At 48.0% G+C, this 27,053-nt stretch overlaps 1 protein-coding gene across 4 annotated transcripts in view; it reads left to right on the top strand.

The window, feature by feature from the left end:
• Window positions 1–239: 239 nt before the first annotated feature.
• The window catches only part of AGBL1 (AGBL carboxypeptidase 1), an 822,308-nt gene continuing 795,494 nt past the window's right edge, over window positions 240–27,053 (top strand). For all 4 annotated transcript variants that reach the window (XM_066355294.1, XM_066355295.1, XM_066355296.1 and 1 more), the window contains exon 1: window positions 240–530. In XM_066355294.1, coding sequence (XP_066211391.1) covers window positions 480–530 — 51 coding nt within the window. In that variant the 5' untranslated portion in view covers window positions 240–479. The remainder of the gene's footprint in view (window positions 531–27,053) is intronic.

Here is a 27,053-nt window from a genome sequence, read left to right as displayed (position 1 = left end):
CCTGGGCTTCTGCGCCTGCCCTGCCACGGTTGTGCAAGCACTCTTGGGTCTCTTGTTACCCGGGAGCCGGCAACAAACCAAAATAAAGGAAGAGGGGGGACAAGCGGGGAGGGCCGAGCCTCTGCAGGGAGTCTGCCCAGGTCAGCTGGGAATGCCTGTCAGCCATCCAGGGTGGCTCCTGCGTGGGCCTGGAGGTGGGAGAGTGACTCACGCTGGGGCCCTCTCCGCCCCCGCGCCGGAACGCGCAGCCCTCCCTGGGCTGGGGCTCACCTAATCCCCACAGTGGGAGTCGGGGGGCATCTGCGCCTGTGCTGAGGTCTAGGGTTGCACGGCGGTGACTTCACACTCAGCAGCATGTGCAGCTGAGGCCTCCGTACAGCAGTGCCCCGCAAGGCGGGCAGCGAGGTCAGCTTGGCAGCTGCTGCCTCTCCAGCCCCGACCTGGCCGCAGGCAGCCGCTTCCCGGGACCCTAGGAAGGGATGGCGGAACAAGAAGGCAGCGGGCTGCAGGTCCTGCTGCGCACGCTCCAGGTAGGAAGAGCGGAGGGACGCCGAGCCCGCCCGGCAGGCTGGGTCTCGGCGGGCCGTCCGGGAGCCGTGCTGCGTGCGGCAGGCCCCTCCGGGTGCCGGGACCCGGTTGGCTCACCAGCAATAATAGCACAGGAGTCAGCAGCAGCTCTCACCTTGAGGCTGACCTAAGTGATGCGCTGGTGTTTAAATATTTAATGGGACGATGTTGATGAGTGCTCTGCTTGAATTATTGAACCTGGTGGGATTAGAAGCTCAGGCTCAAAGATCCAGGTTTGCAAGTGATGGGAAGACCAGAAGCAAGCCTGTCTGGCAATCAAGGACGCGTTAACGCAGTCTCTGTGGACAAAGCAGGACACTGCGGGACCAGGCACCTAGGAGGGAGGCGGGCTCCTCTAGGCTCCTCCGGCTAAATGCCAGACACGGCCGAACTGGACACGGCCGAACCGGACACGGCCGAACTGGACACGGCCGAACCGTGGTCTGCATTAGGATTGCCCAGGATGCCGGCTAATCATGCATCTTCCCGGGGGGTTGGGAGGTCTGGCCACAAGCAATCAGAATTGCCGGGGGCAGGGGCCTGGGACTCTGCCTTCTCACAGGACGATTCTATTCATTCCTAGTTTTGAGACCTCTTGTTCTGGAGCAAACTTGTCTGTACCCTGGAATTGCCTGGGGATCCACCTGCCAAAACTCGGATTTCAGTGGCCTGAGATCCTGAAACCCCCCCAGATAGTTGCAATGTGCAGTCAAGGCCAAGAACCACTGACTTCTAGACTCGGGTAGATGCTTGAGCTTAGCTGGGTGCACAGAATGTCAGGCTTACGGGGGCCCAACAACAGGGTCACACAGGATGTGGTTCAGAACATAAATATTTTATACTTATGTTTATTTTTCCCTGCTGTAAAAACAAACAAACAAACAACAACAACAACAAAAACCTTTTAATTTTGTTGCTTCTTAAGGAAATCTATATCCCTAAAAAAGCTTAAGAATGGATAAACCCAATGAGTAAATCCAGTCGCAGAAATGAAATCCTTCCGCAAGGTCATGTAACGACCTCGCTGGGGAAGTGGGACGAGCACTAAACAATTTCAGGACCTGGTTGGTGTAGCGTCTTCTGGCTGGTTTTGTCCCATGTATCTGGGCCAGGAGTGTGGGGTGGGAGCGAACCTTCGATACGTTTCGTTTCCACTTGGCTTGAAAGTCACTACTGGTTGAGCTCAATCTCCTGAATTCCCACCAGTGGGGATTTATAATTGATATTTAGAGTGATCGCTCCAGGGTGCCTCAAGATTCTCAAAGAAAGAAAGATTTAATTATGTTCAATATACCCTACTTAGTCTCCAATTAACCAGAACATGAAAATAACCACAGCGTACTTTTGCTGTGCACTCTAGCTGGTCAGAATCTGGGTTCCTGGCGGAGCCTTGAGTCAGTCCCCCCAAAGTGCCTCCATGAGTCCTGTGTCTGTCTTGGTAGAACCAGCCAGAACCCTGACGGAGCAAATATTCTGTGGAACGATATTTCGTGATGGGTCGAAGGCTCTGCCTCCAGACCCCATGGATCAGGATAGCCCACGGAGTTTCTGATAAGGGGTTAGCTGAAATGCTTTCGTTTGGAGGTCCCACAGGTCTTACTAATTCAAGCCAGTCTCTCTTTCCTGGTGTACAGAGGCGGTGGGGGCTCTGTATTGCTTTTCAGACCTCCGGGAAGACATGCTTCTGTGTGAATAGATTGTGAGCCCAGGTGCAAGTTCCCCGTCTTTCAGAAGTAACCCAGAACATTGCCAAGAGAAGGGAGAAAGAACAGAGAGCCAGAAAAAGCAAGCAGAGGGATGGCAAATGCCCCCCGTGATACGATGGAAGTCCCCTTATTACAAGAAGGACATCACCACTTCTGCCTCTTTGGGGCACAGTGACAGGATAAACGAGGTCATTGTAAACTATCTGTTTTCAGCCTATTACCCTTCCTTGTTCAAATGGGAAAGGTCCAAGTGCTTTTTTCTTTCCCAATTTAAGCACAACCTTATCTCTCTCCTGAAGGTATGTGAATTGGATTTCTATGCAGACGCTTTCCAAGTCCTGACTTAGCTTGGGTTTGAGGCAGAAAATCAGATTGACTCTTGGGGACCTAGGGGAGTGGAGGGGGCAGCCTACAGCACACCCCAGGCCTGGCCCTTCCCACTATCTAATCTTTCGGCAAGTCCTTCGGCCTCGAGCCTTCATTCCGTGTCTGTAAAAGGGGGCCGTAAAAAGACATTCCTCAGCTCTTTGTGCGAGGATTAGGAGAATCCATTTGAATGGTGCTGGTAAGCTATAAACAGCTGTTCAGATGACTGTGGTTTTATGAGTTCCCCGGCCGAGGACACAGTGGAACGACTGGGAACACTTGCCTACGCTTTTCACCAGCCTACCCTGCTTTTTCCTGGGTGGACTCCAACACACTCGGACAAAAAGGAAGGTGTCTCCTTCTGCCCGGCTGCACACTTCTCTCCATGTGCTTTCAGCTAATGGGGAAGCTGGGGAGTTGCCAGGGCAGCAGGATGTGGGCTCCCTGCCAGCTCGGAGGCCGGGAGTCCTCGCCCAGGGGCATCCTGCAAAATGCCGGCTAGGCTCCTTATCGAAACATGGAAAATGTATAATTATTTAGTCAGCCCGGGCACACCCTGAGCAGTAACATGGGCATGTCCTTGCTGTGAGCCTTTGTCCTGTTACTGTGTCATGTTAGAGCTGCTCCAGTTGAATCCGAGGTCTGTGTCTTTGCCAAAATGTGCACAGCGAACTCCTTTTCTCAACTCGGGCTGCAGGAGGCTCATCTGTTACAGATTGCGGGCGAGGCTGCAGGCTGTGGGGCTTCCTGTCTGGAGTGAGCGCTGAGTTCGGGTGATAGAACATGGGCCGGGTTGACAACCCCACACAGCCCCTTGGATTTGTTCCTCCAAGGGCTCTTTCCCTCGGAGACAAGACAACAGGTGATTTCAGCCCCTGGGCTGCAAAAGGGAGATAGGAGGGAAAATGATGAGTGACGTACTTGGGAAATAAGTTTCCAAAACGAGTTTGAAATGTTCCTTTCTAGAAATCTCCACAGAGGATGTGGAAGTATTCCACTATTGTATAACCATAGGGCCAGGTGTGTATGTGTGTGTGGTGATGGTGGTAGGGGGGACAGAGATTTCCTCTTGGACAGGAGCAGAAATGTTTGAACAAATTCAGAGAAGAATTTCCCTCTTAGTTAGCAGATACTGTGTAGCCTTTTTAAAGATCACAGGATTTCACCCTAGCCAGTTGGTTCAGTGGTAGAGTGTTGGCCCGGCATGTAGAAGTCCTGGGTTCACTTCCCAGTCAGGGCACACAGGAGAAGTGACCATCTGCTTCTCCTCCCTTCCCCCTCCCTTTTCTCTCTTTCTCTCTCTTCCCATTCCACAGCCATGGCTCATTTGATTTGAGCACATTGGCCCCGGGTGCCAAGGATGGCTCTGTAGAGCCTCTGTCTCAGGTGCTAAAAATAGCTCAGTTGTGAGCATCAGCCCTAGACAGGAGTCACTGGGTGGATCTCGGTCCAGGTACATGTGGTAGTCTATCTATCTCCCCTCCTCTCACTTAAAAAATAGAGATCACAGTCCTTCTCACTTTGGTGAAGTTGAGGCTTTTCTGGAGACTCCTATCTCAACTGCAATGCAAACATGGAAACAAACTGAAATCTGTCTGAATTTCAAGCATCAATGAAATTGAACAACAAAAAAAAGAACCCCATAAGGACAAGCCAAATGGAAAAGGGACAAAATTGGCAAGAAATAGTATCTGTCAATGTCTGAGGAAGGACTTGATGCCAGTCAAACTGGAGAATGAAGTGGGTGATGGTGGCATGTGGGCGTGTGCCAAGCTGGGAGTGAGGAGAAGCCTTTATTTGGTGGGTTGTTTTTTTTTAAGACCTTGTTGTTTTCACAGTTTCTTCATTTCCTTGGAATTAGAGTTTGGAAAACATGAACATTTACTGAAGACCCAATCTATGTGGTTATCATATCTGTTATCTACTGTCACTCTTTCTGCCACCTATGAGGGTGATGTGGCTCTTCTGTCCTGTCGACAAGGACTCTAACCCTCAGCAGCAGGCTAAGCTGCTCAGGACTTGATGACAGAGACCTACCAAACTCCTCGGCGAGGGATGTGAAGTGGGTTTTGTCACTCCAAAGTCTTTCCACTGCTCTCTGTTGCTTATATAGGAAGTGCCCACTTATGTTTTGTTTTGAGGGGGTATGCATTCTCTGTCATTGAGGGGAGGCTTATTAAGAATTAAAATAATGGGCCCTGGCCGGTTGGCTCAGTGGTAAAGCATCGGCCTGGTGTGCGGAAGTCCCTGGTTCGATTCCCGGTCAGGGCACACAGGAGAAGCGCCCATCTGCTTCTCCACTCCTCCCCCTCTCCTTCCTCTCTGTCTCTCTCTTCCCCCCCAGCAGCCGAGGCTCCACTGGAGCAGAGATGGCCCGGGCGCTGGGGATGGCTCCTTGGCCTCTGCCCCAGGCGCTAGAGTGGCTCTGGTCGTGACAGAGCGACGCCCCGGAGGGGCACAGCATCGCCCCCTGGTGGGCAGAGCGTCGCCCCCTGGTGGGCGTGCCGGGTGGATTCCAGTCGGGCGCATGCGGGAGTCTGTCTGACTGTCTCTCCCCGTTTCCGGCTTCAGAAAAATACAGAAAAAAAAAAAGAATTAAAATAAGGTTTCACATTCTGTTTTGGTTTGTGGATTAATAACTCCTGATAAAGGAAAGTCACCTTTGATTTAGGTCATTTGGATATTTTGAGTACCTGTCCGTTCATCCATCCATCCATTCATCCATCCTTCCCTTCATTCCTTTCTACATGCTGGAAGAGGTTCAGAGAAGATGGCTGGGTAGGATGGTATATTAAGAAGAACAAGGTCTTTGAATTTTGACTCACTCACTCAAAACACATGTGACTTGGGACAAACTCCTGAACATCACTGTACTGACTTTTTTTTTTTTTTTTTTAAATCTGTAAAATGCAAGTTCTAACGCCCACTCTTGGGCTCATTATACGTGTAGAGAAGAATGCATGTGGAGAGGTTAGGATAGTTTATGTGTTCAACGAACAGTCATTATCGTAATGAAGCACACAGTCCCTTCCATCATGAAAATAGTGTTAGAGTGAAAAGGGCGGAGGATAAACAACGTTTGTAGAGAAAGTTTGTGCGGGACGAGTGCCATGGAAAAGGTGGACGTCATGAGAAAACTGGGAAGAGACTCCTCCCGGCTGGGGATTGGGGAAAGGCCTTAGGAAGCATGTCCTGTTTTACCAGGGGAGGCGTGGTTACCAGAGTGAGGAGGGTGCCCCATGGTCCTACTTGTGTCGGAGACATGTGCAGAACATTCAGGAATTGCCATGGAACCGACTTAGATTAAAACAAAGCTCATGAAGGGGAAGAAAGGAGATAGAAATCACAGTCGTCCAAAGGCTGTAGAGTTGTGAGTGGCATGCTTCAGATCCAGCCGTGTCCTTGGCAATGGCCGCCTGTCCCTAAATGTGGGTGAGGGGGGCGACAGGACACCCAGCCAAGGTGACCGCGGTAGAGCTATTTGGGCTGGGGCACGTTTTACATGACTATATCACCGCTTTTTTCTGGTCACGTAATGTGATCTGTTCCCCACAACCTCCACCTGCCTTTTGTCCTCGCCCTTCCCCTCATCCCCGCCCCTCCCCTAATCTCTGCCCCTCCCCTCGTCCCCGCCCCTCCCCTCGTCCCCACCCCTCCCCTCGTCCCCGCCCTTCCCCTCGTCCCCGCCCTTCCCCTAATCTCTGCCCCTCCCCTCATGCCGCCCCTCCCCTCGTCCCTGCCCCTCCCTTCCAGCCCCAACTGTTAGTCCTTTTCTGTCACTGAACCTCAGATCTCACCCACTCAGAACCGCTCCACAGCTCTTATCCTGCGCCAGGGGGAAGAGCTGGGATGAATTAGGCTCAGGAATTGGGAGAGGAAAACTGTTTTAACCCCTCTCCCCTTTTAATCCAGAAGCAACACAAATTATTTTCGAGGCAGCATTTAAGTGTCCTTATGCCAAAGCAGCTCTGATAACAGGACTGCATTAAAATTATTTGAGCTGAGTCAAAAAGTCCTGTCCTTACTTGGAAATTAAGAGCAGTTGGCATTTCCATCCCTGAACCCAGGCTCTGGACCTGCCTCTCTCCCGGAATATCCACCTCTGTGGGGCACGGGGTGAGGGACAAAAGGCCACCATTGCTTTCAGGGCTAATTAGAAATTTGGCATTGCTGGTGACATGTTGAGGGGAATGGCCAACAGAAAGACCCATGTCCACTGTGGCAATCGTAACCTGGCAACATTTACTCCACAATTTACTCAGTTACTAAAACGGGAACCACTCTTGTGGAAGCCAAACACAGAATCAGTTCCAGCCCTGGGAGCTGGGGAAGTATACAACCACGAGGAGATCAAGGACCGTGTCTGTACACGTGGGACAGGCAGCTGTGAACCCGACAGACCCGGCACCCCTTCCTAGTTCAGAAAGGGGTGCGTGGAAATGTATCCTCTCAGGAGCGACCTCCACAACCTTTTCCCAGACCTGAAGTGAAAGAAGTTGAAGGTTTGTGTGCTCTGTGTTTTTTCACTGAGTGAATACCACCTGGTTTCTTCAGAGTACAGATTCACAAACCAGGTATTCATTAGAGGCAAGGGTGCCTAGGACGAGGGAGAGAGCGATAGCAGCAATGCTGGGAATAAAAGACTGAGCAGAACAAAGGATGTGGAAGAAAACAGAATGACGCAGAGCAGGGGTCCCCAAACTACGGCCCGCAGGGCCGCATGCAGCACCCTAAGGCCATTTATCCGGCCCCCACCACACTTCCGGAAGGGGCACCTCTTTCATTGGTGGTCAGTGAGAGGAGCACATTGACCATCTCATTAGCCAAAAGCAGGCCCATAGTTCCCATTGAAATACTGGTCAGTTTGTTGATTTAAATTTACTTGTTCTTTATTTTAAATATTGTATTTATTCTCGTTTTGTTTTTTTACTTTAAAATAAGATATGTGCAGTGTGCATAGGGATTTGTTCATAGTTTTTTTGTAGTCCGGCCCTCCAACAGTCTGAGGGACAGTGAACTGGCCCCCTGTGTAAAAAGTTTGGGGACCCCTGGCACAGAGTATGTGCTCAACGCATATTTTTTTCTTTCCTTCCTTCCCTCTTTCCCCTTTTCTTTCTCTCTCCCTTCCTCCCTCCTTCCTCTTTATCTCTTCTATTTCTTCTTTCTTCCCTCCCACTTTTCTTTCTTTCTTTTTTTTTTTTTCTGAAGCTAGAAACGGAGAGAGACAGTCAGACTCCCGCATGCGCCTGACCGGGATCCACCCGGCACGCCCACCAGGGGCGACGCTCTGCCCACCAGGGGGCGATGCTCTGCCCCTCCGGGGCGTCACTCTGCCGTGACCAGAGCCACTCTAGCGCCTGGGGCAGAGGCCAAGGAGCCATCCCCAGCGCCCGGGCCATCTTTGCTCCAATGGAGCCTTGGCTGCGGGAGGGGAAGAGAGAGAGACAGAGAGGAAAGGGGGGGGGTGGAGAAGCAAATGGGCGCTTCTCCTGTGTGCCCTGGCCGGGAATCGAACCCGGGTCCCCCGCACACCAGGCCGACGCTCTACCGCTGAGCCAACCGGCCAGGGCCGCTCCCACTTTTCTTTTTATTTTCTTCTTTTCTAAGTGAGAGGAAGGGAGATAGACAGACTCCCGCATGTACCCTGACCAGGATCCACCCAGCAGCCCCCATCGGCCCATGCTCTGCCCATCTGGGGCCATGATCACAACCGAGCTATTTTTAGTGCCTGAGGCAGAGGCTCCACAGAGCCATCTTCAGGACCTGGGGCCAATGTGCTCACATCAATTGAGCCATGGCTCTGGGAGGAGAAGAGAGAGAGAGAGAAGGGGGAGGGAAAGGGGTGGTTAAGCAGATGGGTGTGCTTTTCATGTGTGCCCTGGTCAGTTATCAAACCCAGAATATCCACATGCCAGGAAAACACTCTACCACTGAGCAAACCAGTCAGGGCTGCTTTTTTAAAAATAAATTTTTGCAAACTAAACACATCCATGCAATTAGCACCCAGATGAGTAGACTCTCAATGTCCCAGAAGACCCCTGTTGCCTCCACTTCCCATTATTGCTCCCCCTGTGGAAACACTCTCCTGATTCCCACACTACGAATGAGCCTTGCATGCTTCGTGCTTCCTGTAAATAGAACCCTACAGCCAGGCCTCCCTGGTGTCGGGTTTCTGGGACTCAGCATTGCGCAATTTCACTGTGTTGCTGCCCGTGTTCATAGGTTGCTCACATTCTCGTTGGTGCAGAGTACTTTGTTGTGTGAATATACCTACATTTGCTTATTCATTCTAGACTTGATGGTATCTGGGGTAGTTAGTTACCTTTTGGGGGACTATACCAAGCAGTGCTACTGTGGGTATTCTATATATATACATGCATGTCTATTGGGTACGGGTCCAGGAGTGGAGCCGAGTGGCCACAGGTTACACCTGGGGTCGGCTCTAGTAGGTAATGGCATCTTTCAAAAACGATTGCTCCAAAACACTTATTAGCCATAGAAATACCCTTAAGCCTGAACTGTGGTGGTGCAGTAGATAAAGCGTCAACCTGGAACAATGAGGTTGCCCGTTCGAAACCCTGAGCTTTCCTGGTCAATGCACATACATATGGGAGTCGATGCTTCCTGCTTCATCCCCCCTTCTCTCTCTCCCTCATCTCTCTCTCTCTCTTGAAATGAATAAATAAAATTAAAAAGAAAATACCCTTAATTTGTGAAAGTTCTGGGCGCTCTGGCCCAGACGTGCTTAATCCACGTGTATCAGTTCAGGTGGGTTTGAGATGCTCTGCGAAGAGGCCCGTTGTCAGTCTCGTGTCCTGCGTGTCTGTAGAAATAGTTTAACAAACAATGATCGGCCCTGGCCGGTTGGCTCAGCGGTAGAGCGTCGGCCTGGCGTGCGGGGGACCCGGGTTCGATTCCGGGCCAGGGCACATAGGAGAAGCGCCCATTTGCTTCTCCACCCCCCCCCCTTACTCTCTGTCTCTCTCTTCCCCTCCCGCAGCCAAGGCTCCACTGGAGCAAAGATGGCCCGGGCGCTGGGGATGGCTCCTTGGCCTCTGCCCCAGGTGCTAGAGTGGCTCTGGTCGTGGCAGAGTGACACCCCGGAGGGGCAGAGCATCGCCCCCTGGTGGGCAGAGCGTCGCCCCGGGTGGGCGTGCCGGGTGGATCCCGGTTGGGTGCATGCGGGAGTCTGTCTGACTGTCTCTCCCCATTTCCAGCTTCAGAAAAATACAAAAACAAACAAACAAAAAAACAACAATGATCACACGGCATCTACAAATCAGGCTTTGTCTCATTTAACCCTCACAACCCACTGAGGTAGGTCATGCCATTACCCTCACTTTTAAAGCCTCAGCATGGAAGACCAGAGAGGTGGACAGATTTCTCCAGGTCACCACGAGGGCGGTCCAGCAGGAACCTGAGCAGAGAGAGTCTGACACCCACGGGCGGGCTCTCGCCAGGTGTGAGAAAAAGGAGAGGCATTGAGAAGATTCTGAACAGATGTTCCCAGGCAATAGTGTCTGCTGGGGACAGTGGAGACCACCCCCACTTTGCACATCCAGGGAGGATGGTGGCGGTTACCCCAAGACTGCGAGGACTGGCCAAGAGAGCAGAGGACTGGTGCCTAGAGCAGCGGTGGACACACTCTGTGAAGGGCCAGATAGCATCTTTCCTAGGCTCTCCCTGCCTCTGGCTCTCTGTCACAGCCGCTCAACCCCGCCACGGTTGGTGGCCGGAGACAACATGTGGTGAGTGGGCACAGCTACGCGCCGGTAAAACTTCAGGTGTGCAAACACAGGCAGCGGGCTGGACTGGGCCAGTGGAAGGTCGTGTGTTGATCCCTGGCCTGGAGGCCTCCGGGCACGAGCCTGACAGAAGGTGGGAGAGGGGACAGCCAGAGAAGCTCGCAGAAGCCGACATAGGCAGTTCAGAATGTCAGCCCCCCTCGTTGCCGCCGCCACCGCCGCTGCCGCCGCCACCGCCACCGCCGCCTCCAGTTCTCCAGGTCTGGGTGGAGACGGTGGTTGTGTCCATTAGACCCTGTGGGGGGGGGGAGCTGTCAGACCATTTCGGCAGCTGTAACCACTGTGACCCATGACCGTTCTACAGACATTGTCTGCATTCAGCGGTAGTACCACCCAGCACATGTTCAGACTAGCACCTCTCAGACTGGGTTCTCCAGGGTGCCTGTGGGCGTTCCACTCACAAAGGTCTCAGGGACAGACAGGTTGAAATGTCAGGGTCTGTAATACACTTACTAGATTTTTTTTTTACTGAAAGATCGTCTCGTCAATCCTTTTAAATCTTTTCAGCAGTTGTGCCTTTCAGCTCTCAGTTTAAATGTGTTTTATTCAGAGTTGGACGTCTCCGCGGCCCAATTAACTACACAGGCAGTCTAGGTCTCAGCCCTCGTTGGACCCCCTGCTTAGAATTTACCATTCCCTGGTACCTATTTGTGTCCGCCCTCCTTTCTACCACCAGGGTAGGAACCTTATCTGTCTTCATCACTCCTTATCCTAAAGCACTATCTAGGACATAACAGGTGCTCAATAAATATTTGCTGCTTGCGTAATAAAATGAATGTGCGTGGTATATTAAGTTGAGGATATAACACAGAGCATCTCCAAACCATCTTGTGGGTGGAATCATTTTTATGGCAAAACCCCACTAGCATCACACAGGACGTTAGAGAGCTACAGGAAACGTTTGGGGAAAAAATGGTTATAGGCAATGTCACTTAAGTCACTGCTGTGCATGATGGTTGAATTTCTGCTGGTCTAGAAGCTGACCTGTAGCTTGTTGAAAACATTCTGACCTGCATGGATGCAAAGTGAGTCCTGTCGGCAACCTCAGGTCATTCTTGTGCTTGGCGAATTCCCCTGGTGGATTGGATGACTGGACAACCTTCCTGGAAGCCTCCACCTGACATGCACGCTGGTTCTCACTCCACTGCGCAGCAGGAATATCAGGGCCGATGCAGAGGTTTTGTAAAAGGTTCTTGAGGCTGAAGAGAGAGCCAGCCACGCTGCTTCTGCTCGGGAGACCAGATGGCGATAAGGATAGCATTCGCCACCTCGGGTTCGGGTTTCGGGTGAAAGGCCGGGTCAGATTTCACACTTGGGGTATCTGATGAAACTTTCCCTGAGGGACTTGGAGAGAAGGCAGCGCCTCCAATAAATGTCAGTAATGAATTCTCTCTCCATCCTGCCTCTACCAGCAAGGAAAACCCCAGTGGGTGTTAACATTGCTTATCTCTGGATCCCACCGATCAGCCCAGCTCAGTGCCCTATATTTCATACCCCTAAGCATCTTCCTCCCATCCCCCTTAAGACTCAAATTAATCCAAACAGCTTCTATGACAATGCAGGTATCTTTTGCTTTTCCACCATAGCTAAATTAGGAAGATGCTATAAGCACATCCCACTGTCTCCTTGATTTTCATGATCTAATCATAAGATGTATATTATATATCCTCCTATATATTGGTATATATCAGAATATATATATATTATACATATAATATATATACAGATAATATATATACAGATATATATATTATACATATATATACAGAATATATATATTATACATATAATATATATACATATAATATATATACAGATATATATATATCCTAAAGGGGGAAAATATCTTCCGAAGGAAAGTTAAACTTTTGGACTGAGCTAGAGGCTCAGGTGATGACAATATTTGAAGGAAGATGAGTATTAAAACTCAAGGACTGTTTTTGCTGTGAGCTGCTCGCATTCACTGAGCACTTACTATGTGCCAGGAAATATTCTAAGCGCTTTGCGTGTATCGTCCCCTGCAATCCTCACAACAGTCTGGTGAGTTACAGCTATTCTCTCCCTTTCACAGACAGGGAACACGAGACTCTTGCTCAAGGTCACACGGCCTCTGAGGGGCGGAGTCAGGGCTGGAGCCCAGGCGCGGTCTGACTCTAGCTTGTTATCACTCATCAAGCCATAGATTCTCTCTTCCTTTTATTTGTCCTCTTCACCACTCAGCATTATTTTTCTGATTAAAGAAGTAATAAAAGCTCATTATTATTAAAAAAAAAAAAGCTCATGAATAAGCAGATATAAATTATAGGGAGAAAAATTTCCTCCCATCACACCCTACTCTCTAAGACAACCACGTGAGGTCTGCTGTACATTCATTTAAAGGTTTATATACATATATTTATAAACATATATATATAGATAGATATTTCTATTCTACATCCATATCATTTCAACACTCCATTATTCAATTTGCTTTCCCAACATCTCAGTATAATTAACCATCTTTCAAGCCCCAGCTCAATATTTTGTGGTCATTATGTAGCAGTTTAGTATATGGATGTACCATAATTTAAATAAAAAGAAGTACATTACATTGTTTTCTAGTATTTCACTTGAATTTGACTTTGTTTTTATTTTTATTTTTTATATAAATTACATTTTAAAAAAAGATTTTATGTATTGATTTTACAGGAGGGGATGGAATGAGAACTATTGACTCATAGTTGCTTCACTTTAGTTGTTCATTTGTTGCTTGTCATATGTGCCTTGACTGGGAAAGCCCAGGGATTTGAACCGGAGACCTCAGCGTTCCAGGTCAGTGCTTTATCCACTGTGCCGCCACAGGCCAGGCTATAGGTTACATTTTAATACTCAACTCCATCAAACCTGTTTTCATGAATGATTTTTGGCCACAGGATATTCCCTGCTGCCCCCCTCCCCATGATCTAACTCTTATACTTAATGATATGAATTTTAAATGTTTATTTTATTGATTTTAGAGAGCAAGGAAGGGAGAGAGGGAGAGAGACAGGAACCTCAATCTGCTCCTGTATGTGCCCTGACCGGGGATCGAACTGGCAACCTCTGAGCTTTAGTACGATGCTTAACCAACCAAATATCGAATGATATTTAAACTCCATACTATTTTCTTTTCCTTAAGCCTTGTTTCTTCATAGAGTTTCTCTGCCATATTACACTTCACCAGTATGTGGCAATAGTTTGGCAGTGAACTATATAAAAAATGGCTTGTAAGATTTGAAAAGAAGGCCCTGGCCGATTGGCTCAGTGGTAGAGCATCGGCCTGGTGTGCGGGAGTCCTGGGTTTGATTCCCAGCCAGGGCACACAGGAGAAGCACCCATCTGCTTCTCCACCCCTCTCCCTCTCCTTCCTCTCTGTCTCTCTCTTCCCCTCCCACAGCCAAGGCTCCATTGGAGCAAGGTTTGCCCGGGTGCTGAGGATGGCTCTGTGGCCTCTGCCTCAGGCGCTAGAATGGCTCTGATTGTGGCAGAGCGATGCCCCGGATGGGCAGAGCATCGCCCCCTGGTGGGCGTGCCAGGTGAATCCCAGTCGGGCGCATGCGGGAATCTGTCTGACTGCCTCCCTGTTTCCAGCTTCAGAAAAATACAAAAAAAAAAAAAAAAGATTTGAAAAGAAATAAAATGGAAAATGTTAAATTATAATATGTGTTTTTAAAAACCCCAAATTGAGAGCTCAGTGGTTAGGTTAATAGCAGGTTTGGCTTGGCTAAAGAAAAAATGGAAAATCAGGTGATAAGAAACTGTCTAGGAAGCACAGGAGGTCAGAAGGGCTGACCTCGCAGAAGGCAGATTAGCACAAAGGGAAAAGTGAGAAGGTCTAACGTACATTGGATTGGAGACCCGGAAGGCCAGGAGGGAGTGAGGCAGCAATGGTATTTACAGAGGGAATGACGGAGTCCCAACCCTTCAATATCCTGTTCATTCTTTGTTAATAGAGACAGTCTCTTCCTCCAGTCTCTGCCCCCTGAAATACCTAGCAAAATTTTATGAAGAGTTTGTTTTGACTCTTTAGGTGAGGAAAATTCTCATATTATGTCCTATTTCATTTTATCTGTCCCAAATCATGTGAAGTTCTTTTAAAATACTATACTTTTTAAAACAATATTAGAAAATTACTGCTCAATGTTATATGCATTGAAATGTCTGTTTCCTCTGCTTTCTTTTTTAAGTGAGAGGAAGAAAGAGAGACAGATTCCTCCTGTATGTGCCCTGACCATAATCCACCACGCAACCCCGTCTGGGGCCAATGTTCAAATCAGTTGAGCCACTGGCTGTGAGAGGGGGAAAGAGAGAGAGGGAGAGAGGGAAGGGGAGAGAAGCAGATGGTGGCTTTTCCCGTGTGTCCTGACCGAGGATTGAACCTGGGACGTCTGCACACCGGGCCGACACTCTACCCACTGAGCCAATCAGCCAGGGTGTAACGTCTATGTTTCTGTATTTACAATAGTCACTTCAAAATTTAAAGCTGAATACACAGTTATAGTTTAAGCTCTATTTGTGATTTGATGATTCATTTTTGACCAAAATATACCCTTATATACATACATGTTCATGATTATACTCCATTTGACTTCTTGCCCTTTATGCTTTATAGCAGGTTTTGGCAAGGCATAAGAAATCTAATCGGATCCCAACTAATTAAAATGTTATATTTAACTTGCTTTTGCCTTGTTCTCTTCAATAATAGGGTATTCTGATTAGCAACCTCATATTTCCTTTAAAACAGGGAGGAGACATTATGTTTTATAGGCTCCCTGGGGAGCAGTTTGAGACAAAGATTTGCATGCAAGAAGTTTACTAGGGAGTGCCTGGGGTCCAGGCATGAAAAGTGAAGAAGGCAGAATTGGGCAAAGGGAGGAGTTGAATTGCAATGTCATGACAACAGAGTTCTGGTTGATCCCACAGGGAGTTCTGGGACTTGGATGGTCCCTTGGCAGCTGTCCTGTTCTTCAGCAGGGTGTGGGACAAGACTTTATACCTCCTCCCCTGCCCCGTTTCCTGTCCCTGGATCCAGGCTACTTCTGACTATGGGATGGGATGTTAGAGATCATCACCTGACAGCAATTCCTGTGGGCGAGAACTGCCAGTCACTACTATTCCCTCTGGCTGGGGATGAGTTGAGTGCCTCATTGTGGAAAGGGAGCCCTAGGAGGCACACCTGCAATATCCACTATACATGATGACTGGTGAGACAGGGCCTGAAGGGACGTAGGTTCTAATCCTGGCTCTGCCACGAGTGGACTGTGTGAACTTGGGCACACCATATAACCCTCTGGGTCACAGTCTCTGTCTTTAAAATAAGGAATAGGAATGAGGTCAGTCTTTCCTCAACTTGAGTCATTCGCATGCTACTTTCATGATTTCTTCCTCCTGTTTTTGGATCAACAATACTATTGTTTACTTAACATGGTTTTCTTTTTTTTCCCAGCAAATTTATTAATTTTAACTTTCCTTAAAGCAGCACTTTATATACTACCGTAAATATAGCAACAGCACTTAGCACAAAAAAGAAGTTAGCCATAAAAATAAATTTAATTTAAATAATGCAATGCTGTTAAAGTTCAACTAGACACGGTTGCCTGTGGAGTCTTTGAACCTGAGGCCTGCTCTCTGTTTTCCAAAAAGGTTATCAACTGTTGGGGAGGAACTGGAATATATACTAATAACTAAGACTTTGACAGACATTTCCCAGAAGAGGAGTAAACACTTTACTGAGGATAAACATGTTTTCTGCATGTGATTCAGTGGTAATTAATGCTGTGTCTCTGGTGACCCCTACACCCAGGTCATAGGTTCTCAATAGGAAGTTTCTGACCTTTCAAACAGTGAATTTGGTAGTCTTTATGATAAAATTAAATTCCATGATTCTCTGTGTAAGGAGTGTTGGGATAGAAGACTTCTAATTTTTCTAAGGTCATACCTCTGTAAGACAGAGTATCAGCCAGAAACTTGAGAAATTAAATGTACTGACTAAGGTTCCTAATGTTATGAGCGCACCCCATCTGAAATGTGACCATGGCGACTAGCGGTGAGCATCCGCACCTCAGTTCTCCTCGTCTCCCTGGAAGAAGGAACCCCTTATAAAAGACAGATGCTCCTTCCTTGAGTCCCCCGGTGCCTCTACCGCATGCCCTAGCGTCCCCTCCTCAGGGGTGGCTCATCCACAGTGGCATGTCTGACGCAGCCCTCGTCCTGACCTCCGGTTTCTCGTCCGGATGCCCTTTCCCTGCTGACTAGGGGTCAGCCAGTTTATCCCAGGACACTGAGGCAGGAACGGAGGGACCTAGAAAACCCTCCTTCCCGTGAGCTCTCTGGACGAGATCAGACCCTGTCCTGAGTGGGGCACGCCCACTGGCCCTCTGTCAGAGTTCTGTCACCTCCCGCGTGTTCTCACCATCGGGAGTGGAGCTGAGAGTCTTCTCTAGAATGCCAGTTGGAGTCTGGGCTCTCTTAGGGTTACTGTCCCTGGGTCTGTCTTCAGCTCTGGTAATAGATGCTTTATCCCAGAAATGGCATTCTGTAATTCCCTGATGTTGGTACCTGCCACTGCCTATTGAATTCACCTAAAATAGCCAACCAGGGGAATGACGGGTTTCTATCAGTACCAGTTTACTTCCATAATTTAGAAAAAGTACCTTCCTTGGAGTTAATAAAGGCCACCACTATTCATTCGGTTAGAGCTATATTCTGAATATTCCTAAGGAATCAAGACCATGTGGCCTCCTTACCTCTCCCGTAAAACCAACATATAAATAATAATGATGATGAAATTTGTCCTCCTAATCGCAGGGGAAGAAGGTAAGGAGAAATAGGAGAAGGTGCAAGAAGAGGAAGGGAGAGAGGAGAGGAGGAGAAGAGAGAGACTTTGATTGAGCCCATACTCCATTCCAGGCCCTGTGCCCTGCCTTCTAGGGGGGCAGAGCTCACAGTCTCTGAATGCACATGTCTCCGAGATGAATGGATCCCTCAAGTTTTAGAGCTCTAGTGTGACCGAATAAACCAGTGTCTCTGATTTCCTTCTGGACCAACTCCATCTCTGTTCTTTTTATGGCTCTTTCTAACACTTCTTGGCATCCAGAGAGTCCTCAGGCCCAATTCCACAAGGTGTGTGGAGTGAGCTAGTCTCTTAGAGATAGTTTTATTTGGTGCGACTTACAAGTCACACGACATATCTGACGTGATGCTAGTATCCACAGAGTGACCTGCCAGCTCAGCTCTCAGTCCCTTCAAATCTCACCTGAGAATCACTTTTCTGTTCACCTTTGAATGTCTTGCTCCTGGTGCTGTTATTGAATTCTGAAAACGGCACATGGACAACATTCGTGTGGACGATAAAGTGCCCATCAATGTGTGTTCAGTCTGGTGTGGAGGTGACTTCACCAGGGTATTGTCACCTCTCGTTCTGTTGTCTTTGTTGAGTGTTTGGCTGTAGCACCGAGAACTGGGTGGTTCCGTATTTGGTGACTGTGGTTCTTACATTAGGTGTACTTGGTCTTCGTAAGAGTGCTGTCAGGAAAGCTAGGACCCCCGTACCCAGGACGTAAGTGCACCTAGATGCCCCCGAGGTACCCACGTGCAGAGCAGTTTTCATGCTTAGTATGCTGGGGATGGGGTGAAGATAGGGGCCTGACATGATGCTGATCTTTGGACCTGCCTTGAGCCCTAATTAGTGCCAGGAAACCTCCTTTGATTTTGGCATAATATGTATCTTTTCACTCGATTCCAGTGGTTGTCAACCAGGGATAATTTTGCAACTGGCAACGGGCCCCCAGGGCTTCCTTCCGTTTCCCTGGAAGGAAGAGCTTCTCATGGAAGGTAGGCAGTCCCAGTGGACATCTGGCAACATCTGGAGACAATTTTTAAAAATTTTTACTTATTACTTTAAGAGAGAGAGAAAAGGAGAGAGACGAGAACATCGATCTGTTCCTGCATATGCCCTGACCGGGGATCGAACCGGCAACCTCTGTGCTTTGGGATGTCGTTCTAACCAGCTGAGCTATCTGGCCAGAGCATCTGGAGACAATATTGGTTGTCATAATTGTGAGGGATGCTGCTGGCTAAATATCCTAAAGTGCTTAGCATCCCAGTGCGGCTAAATGCTAAATGTCCCACAACACACAGACTCTCTCTCCCCCTCTCGCCCCCAACAAAGAATTACCCAGCCTGGAATGTCGATAGTGCCGAGACGAGAGCTCTGCTCTATTCAATCAGCCTTTTATTCCTTTTCCTAACGTAGGTTGAAATTTCAGATGGCACAATACCATGTAGCACGATGTAATTTTGTCCGAATAATGCTTTCTCTGAGACAGATAATGATGCTCCCCTGGCAAGGTGTCGGAGTCGCTCGGAGAAGAATCAGGCCAGCCGGGTGCCAGGACAAACATTTCTCCCCAGAGCTCTGTCCCTCTCACTCCCCACCCCTGGCCGGGTGCCGCTGAGCCTTGAGAACCAGTGGGCAGTGATCAGTGGGATTTGCTTTGATGTGTTTCTGAGGCTGGAGGCCTTGTGGGATGATGTGCATGACCCACTCCTGGAGGGGAAGAGTATTATAATTCACAGAAGAGAGGAGACAATCGGGGTTGATTAAAAACAGAGCATACTGTGGGAAGCCTTTGGAGCTCAAATCACTCAGCTAACAACAATGTCTGCCCGTCAGGGTCCAGGCACCCCCCAAAAACTGAAGATGGACACGGGCTCCCAAGGTTTACAAGTGCACAGGAGAACACAGGCGAAGGGAAGCTGGAGAGTTTTGCAAACAGCGGTGGTCCTGCATGACGTCCACCCTGTTCTTTTTTTGTCTGCGTCCTGGTTGAAGACTGGAGAGCTTCATTTTGACCAGTAGTGACCCCCCCCCCCCCCGCATTGGGCTCAGCTCCAGACAGAGCTGAATTTCCATCCCAGTTCCATCACAGACTAACCGGGTGCTGTCCAGCAAGCTGCCTAGCTTCTTGAAAGCTCAGTTTCCTCATCAGTGCAATGGGGGAAATGATTTTGACCTGTTGTGAAGGCTATAAAGGCGGTAGTGGTTATGCATGTGCAAGGTCAGTCTGGAGGCTTGATGGACAGTCGCCTCTTTCCACCCCGCAGCAGAAGCAGGGCAGTCTCCCCGCACTACCAAGGTGTCGAGCTTCTTGAAAGCGCTCTCTTGGGAGCATTTTGGACGTACGTCAGAGTGCAGACCGCGCTCTGGAAGCCCTTGGTGTGGAGCAGTGGTTCTCAACCTTTCTAATGCCGTGACCCCGCAATACAGTTCCTCATGTTGCGGTGACTCCAAACTAAAAAATAATTTTGGTGGCTACTTCATAACTGTAATTTTGCTACAGTTATGTTTCGGAATGTAAATACCTGATATGCATTATGTGTTTTCCGATGGCTTTAGGCGACCCTGCTGGGGTCGCGACCCACAGGTTGAGAACCGCTGGTGTAGAGAGAGAGATGGCTTATTACCATTGCCTTACTAGTCCCGTTTAGCCAGCACCCTTTTCCTTCGCTGTGAGGGCGCAGGGAGGGGAGAAGTGGGGGGAGGGGGGTGGCAAACGCTTGGTTCAAGTCTCCCCTGCGGTCAGAAAACAAGCATCTCTAGGAGTAGACTGGCTGCTGTTTCGTCCTCTCAGCAGTTCTCAGAGCCTCATGCCTCCATACGGGCTCCAACTCCAGTGGCTTGTATAATAACACCTCACTTGTTACAACTTGCTCTGCCTCTGATCATAATTGATAGCTCTGAGCAGAGACGTAGGAGCCTCGGACCACCAGTTTGCTCGGGAACTAGCTGGGTGACCCCCAGTAAATCATTTCATTTGTATGCACCTTGCTCTCCCATTTTCATAGGGACAAGTTTGAGCAGGGTGGGGGGTAAGGTTCTGAACACCCACAGCGGAGGGAGGGGGGCGACTCTGAGCTCTGTTTCTGAGCGAGCCTGGCTGGCTCCGGGCTCAGGCGGATGGGGAAGGGCAGGAGGAGATGGTGACTGCGAGCCTGGCTGGCTCCGGGCTCAGGCGGATGGGGAAGGGCAGGAGGAGATGGTGACTGCGAGCCTGGCTGGCTCCGGGCTCAGGCGGATGGGGAAGGGCAGGAGGAGATGGTGACTGCGCTGAGGACCGCCCCCACCCCACCTTCTCCTCTAGCAGAGCTTTGCTTAGCAAACAGCCCCCAAGTTTCCCCAGCACAACAGAGCTATGGAAACGCTGCACCTCCGAGTAGCACGGCAATTACTGGCTGTGACAGGTCTATCTTTTATTTTCCGGGGAGCGAGGCTTACGGAGTGAAGTGCGCCGTCTGAATGACTTACTCAGGCATTTCTCTATCGAAAGTCATCAGGGGCGGAGGAGAATTTAGAGGCAGCAGGGTTTGGGTCAGTGCCATGGCTAGTCTGAGGCCCTCCTGTTTGTGAGGGAACCTCCTTCTCCCTTATACGTTCACTCCCTTAGTCACTAAGCCCTTGGGACAATGAGGTGTTCTGGTCAGCATCCAATAATCTTAGGAACAAATCCTCCAGTCCTGACCGCAGAAACAGGGTTTGGTCAAACTAGAGATAACTAGTCCTCAGTTGTGTTTCAGCTCCAGACCCCCCCTGACCGCACCTGCATGAAACTAGACAGAGCGATGGTTATGGCTAACAGCAGGACCAGGTACAATAATCAACTACCCCCTACTCTAGCACAGATCAATCAGTAGAGACCAGGACCCTAACCATGACCCTAACTCCTGTAGTGCCCTCTGTAACCCTTCTCGCAGGAGCTATTGGGAAGCCAGGTTTTAGAGCAACAGCTCACCTGTTACTCTGGGTTTGATGGTATTTTCTTAAAAATAAACCTTTACTGGCCCTGGCCAGTTGGCTTAGTGGGTAGAGGGTCAGCCCAGTATGCAGACATCTCAGGTTTGATTCCTCGTCAGGGCACACATGAGAAGTGACCACCTGCTTCTCTTCCCCTTCCTCACCTGCCCCCTTCTCTCTTTCTTCCCCTCTCACAGCCAGTGGCTCCATTGGTTCAAGTGTTGGCCCCAGGCACTGAGGATAGCTCTGTTGATTCGAGCATCAGCCCCAGATGGGGGTTGCTGGGTAGATCCCAGTCAGAATGCTTGCGGGAGTCTTTTTTCTCTCCTCTCACTTAATAAATAAATAAATAAACCTTTACTTTTTTAGCCGTAAACTCCTGTTTGTGTTTGATTGGGCTTTGATGTGCACCAGTGAACAGACCCCTTTAGTTTGGTAACAACACTTGTAGAAGAGCAAAAGGCATGCCTCAAATTGTCCCAGGTAAATAGAGACTGTCCGTGGACAGGAAGGCTGAGAATAATGTCTAGAAGCTTATATTATTCTAGATCTTGTTCTATGCATTTATCCACATAACTGCATGTCTAAACAAAAACCTAAACACTCTATAAATGCATTTTGTACTTTTAATAATATAACATATACACGTTTTGCATTAATAAAAGTCCCGCCTCAACATTATTATCAATGATTGAATATTATTCCATTGTCTTATGACAGTTTACTTAGGGTTAGACATGGAGAATGTTCGTAGTTTTTTATGATTAGCAGCAGTGATGGAGTTCCCTGCAGAGAGTTATTTGTTTCCACTCCTTGGGAAAATAATCGGTGTAAAATTATTGGGTCAAAGCAGTGATTTTTAACCATTTTCATTTTATCACACACATAAACTAATTACTAAAATCCCATGGCCCGCCAAAAAATATAGTTTTTGCCAATCTGACAAAAAAAAAATAGATATCATTTTGATTCGTTCACACTGGATGGCTGTTGAGTCGGCTGTTGTCATTATTATTATTTTTTTAATTTGATAATCTAAGGGAAAAGAGAGTAGTGCCTCTGACTGAACAGTCAGGTTTTAAAAATTCTTGGGACGTATGGGTTGAAAATCATTGGGTCAAAGGGTATGTACATTTTAGAGGCTTTTGATCAAGTATTTCTAAATTGCGTATCCAGAGCTGTTGCAGCAGCGTAAGTCCTCAGCGGTGTGGAAGAAGGCTCACTTCCTCTCCCCCTCCCTACGGCTACACTTTCCCAGGCTTTTAAAGCTTTGCCCATTTGAGAGGGGAAAGATGTAATTTGTTTTAATTTGCCTTCCTTTGATTCCTGTTGTGACCAAGCATTTGTTTTATAAGCCTATTAGCCATGTGCATTTCTGCTTTTATAAATTACTTGTTTATTTCTTTGGGCCAAGAGATTCTCTTACTTTGGGAAACTTACCCCTGAAGGTACCAGGATCATTCCTAAAACATTGACTTTGTTCTCATACTTCAAAAATAATGCCTCCCATTGGGAAAATGAAGAAACCCTCTAAAAGGGGGACATGATGTCCCTTTAGCAAGTGATGAGTTCATCAGCAGTGGATCCAGGGACAGAATTTAGACTTCTTGCCTCAATTACTAGCTCTTACCTTAGAGTTCCCTCTCAAGTTCATGGCCATAGAGTACCTTATATTTCTTTTAGTGGGATAACCAAGGCTTTCTTATAGTCTAGACATTTAAGAATCTATGTCAAATAGATATGGGATGTATTACATAGGATAGTCCACATTGTGTAGTTTATATCATCTAACTGATGAGAGATGGGGCATTACCCTGTCTTATTCTAGGGTTTAAGCTCCTAAAAGGCAAAGAAAGTTTCTTCTTCACCTTTTAATGTCCTGCTACACCTAACAACACAATGGCTTGTTTATCACAGGTCCTCTCTAATGTCAGAAGAAGGAATAGATAATGCCACTTCCCAATAGTGTTATTTAATTCTAGCAGTTTTGGAGGTTTGGGGTCCTTCTAAAAACGTGCTGGGTAGGCTTAGAAAAATGACCCAACTGTCTAGTGCTTCTCATTCTACCTATCCAAAAGGAAAGGCTGGTGGTATTTGTGTATAAGGTTCTGTCTATTATGCTGGTTCTTTGAAGAGGCTGAAAATTATCATAGTGCTAAAAAACAATTAAGAATATTCCACACATAAGTCATTAACTACACTTGAAATAAACTGTGTGAGTTACCACTGACATTTCAAGGACTATATTTGCTAATAACTGAGGCTTGACAAATTGAAATCAGTTACAAACTTGGCCGAAATGGAAATCCGATACTGTTTCTAGTCTTGTTGAACAATCCAATTAAGGAACGCTTTATATATATAACATGTATGCCGTTTTTTCCCCCCATTTGAAATGTTATGACGATGTTATATTAAAAATCTGAAAAAAGTGGTTACTTGACTGTGGTTCTGTCTCTCAGTCCAGGGCTTGTTGGGGTAGAGGTTGTGGGGCGGTTAAGTTCATACTCTGCCGTGACGGGATCTGGGAGACACCACTCAGATGCGCCATTTCCGACTGAGCCCGTGGGAAGTGGCCTCTGTCCTCCTGCGTTGCTCAGTCTGCAGGAGACACTGTGGTGAGGACCCAGCGAGATTCTCAGAGCTCTGCTTTTGTGAAAAGCAATAGAAGCATAGCCCATTATGGCCCACATGTTGACTTGAACCCAGCATTGCGTGGATAGTTTTACCTCCATCATGAGAGCTTCTTTCCAGTAACTTGACTGCTGAAACAATGGAGGGGGTGGGGGGCTCCAGGAAGGGTCTTTTTTCTTCACTGATGTCACCATCAGCATTCCTGCATCTGAATCTTATCGGAAGTGCCTTGGAGATTCCTCGTGCTGGGGTGTGGTCAGGAAGATCACTGCATGGTAACTGAGCTTGGTGCAAATGACAGCTGTCTATTGCCTGCCCATTTCAGAACTCTAAGTGTGTGCCCATTCTATCACCCATCTTAGCAATGCTGACGCCCTCCAATGACTCACTGTCTCAGTGAATTCACTTGGAACCTCGTTCTGATGGGAGCCACAGTCAGGGTGGACCATGTGTGTAACGAATTTAGCTTTTTTATATTTTAAATAAAATATGTATTTCCGATGGCTTTAGGCGACCCCTGTGTTTTGGTTGTTCGACCCCCGCCAGTGTTGCGACCCACAGGTTGAGAAATGCTGCTCTAATGTGAAAAGGGTAAGAAATATTCTTGCTGCTTTTTTGCTCACTGTTCACCATTGGATAACTGCCTGGCTTATGGGATGATGGCAATGAGGAGGACCTGGGGCAATGTATTGGCTACTAAAAATTAGCTGCTGCTATGTCAAAATGACACATAAGGCTACTTCTGTTTTCCTGAAAATATCTTTCTTGAAAGATGCTCAAACCATTGTCTAGGTGGTATTGTGACATCCATCTTTTCTTTTCTTTTTGACTATTTTTAAAATTTATTCTTTAATTATAGTTGACTGTGACATCTACCCTGCTGCTACTGCTACTCATGATCCATTGGTGAGGTCACAAATGGTGGACTGAGATTGTGTAGATGGCATTCTAACAGTGCTGGTGGCACCATCCTACTCTAGACCTGCTGTTAAATCCATGGCCACTAGGGTGTGCTAGAGTATAAACAGAGCACTGATGCGCAGTTCCTGGTAAATCTTCACTCTGCTATTTCTTTCATTCTTTCCATTTTGTGGGGTTTTTTTTTGTTTGTTTTTTTTTTTAAAGAAAAATAATTCTTCTACTCTCTGTGGCTTCAGAGATCATATCCGAGAAGTCATTGTGATCACTGTCCTTTGAAATGAAGAACCTTGAGTGACTGACTCGGCTGTGATTTTGTTAAGGCCCAGGGCAGGGTTCTGTGCAGAATTACTCTCTTGCCTATAGATACCACTTAGTCACCCCCCCCCCCCCAGCATCTGGAGCCCCAGGGTGAGGACCACTGCTTCTCCTCAGTTTTCTTTCCAGCTCCCCAGTTTCTGCCTGACCTCCTGACCCTGGAAAGTTCCAGGCCCTGTCCTGGGTTCCTCGCTCCCCAGGTTCTCTCCCTTGGTCACATGTCCACGATGCCCTCCTCCCCCTGTGTCTCTGGTCCTGACCTCTCCCTAAAACTCCAGGATGGACAAAAAGTCCAGCTTTCAGGGACAGCCCCCATTTATACCTGTTACCCTGTTAAGATGATCAGGAGCGCCCCATTTCCCTCTCACAAAGTACCAGTTACATAATCCTACCCCGTCTCTGGAAACCTGACACCTTCACTTGAATATCTTTTCTTTTTTTTTTTTGTATTTTTCTGAAGCTGGAAATGGGGAGAGACAGTCAGACAGACTCCCGCATGCGCCCGACAGGGATCCACCTGGCACGCCCACCAGGGGCGACACTCTGCCCACCAGGGGGCGATGCTCTGCCCCTCCAGGCGTCGCTCTGCCGGGACCAGAGCCACTCTAGCGCCTGGGGCAGAGGCCAAGGAGCCATCCCCAGCTCCCGGGCCATCTTTGCTCCAATGGAGCCTCGGCTGCGGGAGGGGAAGAGAGAGACAGAGAGGAAGGGGGGGGGGAGAAGCAAATGGGCGCTTCTCCTATGTGCCCTGGCCGGGAATTGAACCCAGGTCCCCCGCACGCCAGGCCGACGCTCTACCGCTGAGCCAACCGGCCAGGGCCTTCATTTGAATATCTTACAGGAGCTCAGATGACTGTGTCTGAAACTCAGCTCTTATTTATTTATTTATTTATTTATTTATTTATTTATTTATTTTTAATTCAATGCCCGTATTTCTTGGTGCCCAGTTCATGGCACCAACACTCACCAGTTGCGTAAGCCAGAGCTCTAGCACTTTCCCTTGGTTATTCTATTTCTCTGATCGAATCAGTCGGGAAACTTCACGGGCTTTCCTCTCAACGTGCACTCTGCACCTGCCCAACCCTGTCTTCTCCACTGCAGTTCCAGTGCGGCCACAGCCATCTCCCACTCGGAATAGCTCTCAACATCCACCCTCCATGTGGTAATTGGGTTGACGGTTAAATCAGATCATGACACTTTCTTGCCTAAAATTCTTTTGCGCGAAGGGATGTAAATAACTGGGAACAATAATAGAATTTACTGTGCCACTAAAATGAGCAGGGGAACTAGACTTTATTGAGCATTATTGTGCTGGCTTATTTGCATTTTCTCTGTTATTTAATTTAAGCTTCATCTCATCTCTGTTTCTGTGGGCATTATTGCAGTGTATTCCAGCTAAAATAAAGCAAAACCAAACAAGCAAACCAATAAACAAGAAAAATGAGGCCCAGCACAGTGAAAACAAAAACAACTTGCCCCATATCACATAGCTAGTAAGTGTGAAAGCTGGATTTGAACCTTAATGCTCTCTAGTGCTGAAGCCCAAGGGCTATCTGTTCAATTTTTCCCCCACTTTGTTGGAACCAGTCATCATTCTTCATTTGGGCTCGGGAATACTTTCTTAGAGGTTTCTGTATTACCTGGGTCATTTGCCTAATAATATATCAATTGTCATCATCACAGTCTTGTTGAAGACTGTCCCTGGGGTAACTATATTGACAAAGAATAGATTTGACAATGGATAATAGAACACTAAAAATAACCATTTTGTTCTTTCTCCCATAAAGCGGCCAGGTAGCTCAATTGGTCAGAGAGTAAACCAGATACGCTAAGGTTGAGGGTTCAATCCCTGGTCAGGGCACATACAAGAATCAACCAATGAATGAATGAATGCATAAGTAAGTGGAACAACAAATTGATGTTTCTGTC

The sequence above is a fragment of the Saccopteryx leptura genome, chromosome 13 (assembly GCF_036850995.1).
Source record: "Saccopteryx leptura isolate mSacLep1 chromosome 13, mSacLep1_pri_phased_curated, whole genome shotgun sequence".
Classification (NCBI taxonomy): Eukaryota; Metazoa; Chordata; class Mammalia; order Chiroptera; family Emballonuridae; genus Saccopteryx; species Saccopteryx leptura.
The sequence above is the reverse complement of the archived record's forward strand: the minus strand, read 5'-3'. Positions and strand labels throughout refer to the sequence as shown.